At 33.5% G+C, this 4402-nt stretch overlaps 1 protein-coding gene across 1 annotated transcript; it reads left to right on the plus strand.

Moving 5' to 3' along the window:
• The first annotated feature begins 738 nt into the window (after positions 1 to 738).
• Positions 739 to 1423, plus strand: LOC147852260 (flowering-promoting factor 1-like protein 2). Its single transcript, XM_087334517.1, has one exon. The coding sequence runs from the start codon at positions 849 to 851 to the stop codon at positions 1305 to 1307; it is 459 nt and encodes a 152-aa protein (XP_087190643.1). The 5' UTR covers positions 739 to 848; the 3' UTR covers positions 1308 to 1423.
• The last annotated feature ends 2979 nt before the right edge of the window (positions 1424 to 4402 follow it).

A 4402-nucleotide genomic window follows, 5' to 3' on the forward strand; every position in this document is an offset into this window, starting at 1 on the left:
ATTGCCTAATGCATCTTTGTGTCCTACATTGTGCACCAATTCCTACTTATTTTAAGTTCAAAGTTGGTTTCTCATTGAAGTGGAAGTGTGGTTCTTAATTGCATCTCGATGGGGTTCTTCACTCATACAAATCATCTGTATTGAATTGACTTAAGGCTTCAATTTGTACCGCTAATCCCACCAATCACAAAACACGGCACTTGCATGTTTAAAGAAGAAAATTGGGTCTATGTTATATATGGAAACTTGCTTTATGAGGGCAATTGGAACCTTTGGACCAAATGCGAAATTTTCAACCCCGAGTATATGGTGCCAATATATAGAGCCCTCTTTTTCAGTGCAACAATGCACACACACCTAGACTATTGGGCCAACATAGAGGCGTACTAGGTTTTGTCCGAATCAAGTTTCAACCATGTGGTACCAATTGACTCCTGTACAGGCCGACCGATGCATCGCTTTCTTGAGCCCAATGTCAACAAAACTCAAATGTAATTTGACGCGATCCTTATAATGTGGTGTGCATGCATGGATCCAAATTATGCACGCTATATATATGTTTGGCCTAACGTTTTACATCCGACCGACATCTACAACGGACAGGAGGGGATACTTTGGATATGTCTTGGGTCGATCGAATGTGGACACCAACCTCCTCCATGTTTGGGATCATGGGGGAGAGTCCAACATGGGCCAAAATCATCATTTTACATGTTTTTCGAAGTCTATGGGCACTAATTTGTGTATATATGGATGGACGGGAGGTAGTTTTTACTTTTTATTCCTGAAAGAGATTGCTTGTCGTTTCGCATAAGAAGAAGAAGAAGAAGAAGAAGAAGAAGAAGGGAATGAGAGGGTTGCCTCCTAGATCGGGCCACCACCATCCCAATTGCACTGGCCTTGGGGGCGGCCCCGTGGGCCCCGGAAGGCCAAAGCAGCCCTACGCCTCCGGGAAGTGGGAGCCCCCGCGGAAAGAGCTTGTGTACCGAGCCACGGGCGAGGTGGTGACTACTTACGACTCGCTGGAATGGAAACTGTTTGCTATGGGGTGGGAGCCCCGTGCGGAGCGGGGGTCTGCATCGGCCAATGATGATGCCACCACGAGGAGCCGGGCCGTTGGCCCGCCCGCCCGGGAGTACGAGTTCCGGAAGAATGCCGCGAGTGGGGAGCTTCACCTCAGCCTCCCTAACATCAATGACTTCCGGAACCTCCAACCCATCCACCTCTACGATATCGTGGTACGCACCCAATGTGCTTTCGATGCACGCGATGTCACCGTGAAGACCTACGCAGGTCCCCGTTGCTAGTGTCTCCGATTCTCGCCCGCCCTTATTACTAGACTTTTTCGATTCAAATGATGGATCATATATCCCCGCCCCCCTCCCTACCCCCAAATTCATCTAATAATAAGCGAAAAGTTTATGTTAAATACCGTAAACAAACTTCTTGGTCGTTAATGTGTTTAAACAATCATGCTAATGTTGAAGGACAGCCACTATTTACTTTCATATTGGTGGCACATACTATCTTGTCTCGATTTCATGTTTCAACAATTGCATGATCTCATAACAACCTTATTGATTATTGTAATACTAGAAAGGATGAAATTCAATTGATCTCTTCATTTATTCAAGAACCAAGTTTCACCAATAGTTCTAGTGTATGTTGGCACTACGTAGATATAGTACCATATGCTTAATGGATAGCATGCGTTTGGTTCACATTGACACAAAACATATGCTAGAAATATCACAATAATGCTGAAACCATTTCCATCCCAGATACCTATTTTTGATGTCATCATTCGATGAAACATATCAAAATTTTCCTTGTTCGTAACATGTTGTGTATATATATATATATTTCTAGCGTCCTTCCCATTGACATATGAGTGGCTTTAATATTGATAGCATGTTGCAGTACTTGCCCTAGCTAACAACATTAGTTGGGATCACAATCCCTATCACCATTGTTAACCACATCTTTAGAAGTATATAGCCAAGGAGAGTTTATATATGCGTGTACGCTATTTCTCTACACTAATGCCTATGTCCAATGTCTTTGTCATCCCATCCCTGTGTGTAGATGTATTTATCCATGCATCACTCTCACCACCGTTCATTGCCATTACCATCTTCCACTACTAGAGCCACTAATAAAGAGGTATATATACAAAGAGAGATCTATAAATGTGTATGAGAGAGATCCCTCTTTGTTTATTGACCAACGTGTGCATTTTTGTTTATGAATAGATGCCATCAACATAAATATCTATTGAAAAAACTATATTTAGAGAGAAAGATCTCTATGTTATAATCATAGTATGAACCATAGGTACCATATGTGCATTCACATTCGAGAATGTTGCAATCATTTGAGTATGATAAACACCCTCGAAATATGGTAAAAACCATACTTTTATATTCATTATTTATTATAAGGTAATTTTTTTTAAGTTAAGAAAGTTATAGTAAAATGTGTAATAAAAAAGCCTAAGAATGTTTTGATAACATACACATTTGTTTGCATTCGTAAAAAAAGAATGTTTGCTAATGCATTCGAGTGTTTTACGTCCTATAGTCATAGATTGACATATTTACTTTCGTGGGGGTTACCAAATGAATGTATACGAATACGCATATGAATGCACGAAAAAAATTTCGTTAAAAAAAACAAAAAACAGTTCATAAAGTCCCTACTTTGTAGTTTCTTAGATATATCATATAAGGTATAACAAAGAGACATTGACAATAAAGAGGGGATATTTTTACTTGCCATTAAAAAGGAGACTTAGACTAATAATATTTTTATAATAGATGTAAAACTTAAGAGTATTTGCTTTATTTGTAAAACAAAATAAATAAATAAATAAATAAATAAATAAATAAATAAATAAATAAATAAATAAATAAATAAATAAATAAATAAATAAATAAATAAATAAATAAATAAATAAATAAATAAATAAATAAATAAATAAATAAATAAATAAATAAATAAATAAATAAATAAATAAATAAATAAATAAATAAATAAATAAATAAATAAATAAATAAATAAATAAATAAATAAATAAATAAATAAATAAATAAATAAATAAATAAATAAATAAATAAATAAATAAATAAATAAATAAATAAATAAATAAATAAATAAATAAATAAATAAATAAATAAATAAATAAATAAATAAATAAATAAATAAATAAAAATAAAAATAAAAAAAATAAAAAATAAAAAATAAAAAAAATAAATAAAAAAAAAATAAAAAAAAATAAAAAAATAAAAAAATAAATAAAAGTTCCCCACTTTTTACTCTCCCACAAAATTTGATATTTTTATCTGTCATTAAAAAAGGAACCTCAGACTAATAATATTTTTATAATAGATATAAAACTTAAAAGTTAGAAGTATTTGTTTTATTTCTTTATAAAACAATAAATAAATAAAAAGTAAATAAAGTAAAATAAATAAAAGCTTCATTGATTCCCACTTTTTACCCTCCCACAAAATTTGATATTTTTATCTGACATTAAAAACGGGACCTCACACTAATAATATATTTATAATCGATGTAAAACTTAAAAGCATGTATTTATTTTATAATTTATTTTTAATAAAAAATAAAAAATAAATAAAAGGTTCATTAATCCCCCACTTTACTCTCCCACAAAATTTGATATTTTTAAGACTTGACATTAAAAAGGGGAGTAATAATATTTTTATAATATATGTAAAAATATATATATATTTAAAATAATAAATAAATAAACGAATGGTTCTGTATTATTCTTTGGGTCATTTTGTATTCTCGAATATTACAGATGGTGAATACCATGAATATCACGCATGGGGCAATGTATTTCTATGTTTATAACATAGATTTACACATGCGTGATATTCTCTATGCGTGTTATTCGCAATATTTGAGAATATGAAATGGCCCCAAGAATATTGTGGTGTGCACTGTGCACCACAATATTGTGGGATCGTGTGGTAAAACCACAGGCCAAAACCCCTCACCTAACCCAAGTAGTTATAACCAGGGTTAGGGGAGTTAGACCATGGTTTAGTTAGTTACACCATAATTAGTAAAAGGTTATTTAGAGGTAAGTAAGTAGAAGTGTACCAAGATAACCGAATGTATCTTGGAATGTAATACCAAATTGTATAAAAGGATTTAGATGGAATGGAAAAGGGGAAGAGAGTTTGGAGGATTTTACACACTTTGGTGGAGAAGACATGCAACACTCAAGACACCAACTCAAGAAAGAGTTGAAACAAAAAATCAAGAAAGAGCTGAAACAAAACAAGACGCTACTCTGACAAATCAGACACCACCACATCAAGAAGAAGAAGCCGCAATGCCACCCCAACCAAACAAGATGCAAGAACAACAAGTT

This window comes from Azolla caroliniana, unplaced genomic scaffold (genome assembly GCF_043228905.1).
Source record: "Azolla caroliniana isolate FFs.n. ecotype wild unplaced genomic scaffold, voAzoCaro1.0.p SCAF_18, whole genome shotgun sequence".
Taxonomy (NCBI): Eukaryota; Viridiplantae; Streptophyta; class Polypodiopsida; order Salviniales; family Salviniaceae; genus Azolla; species Azolla caroliniana.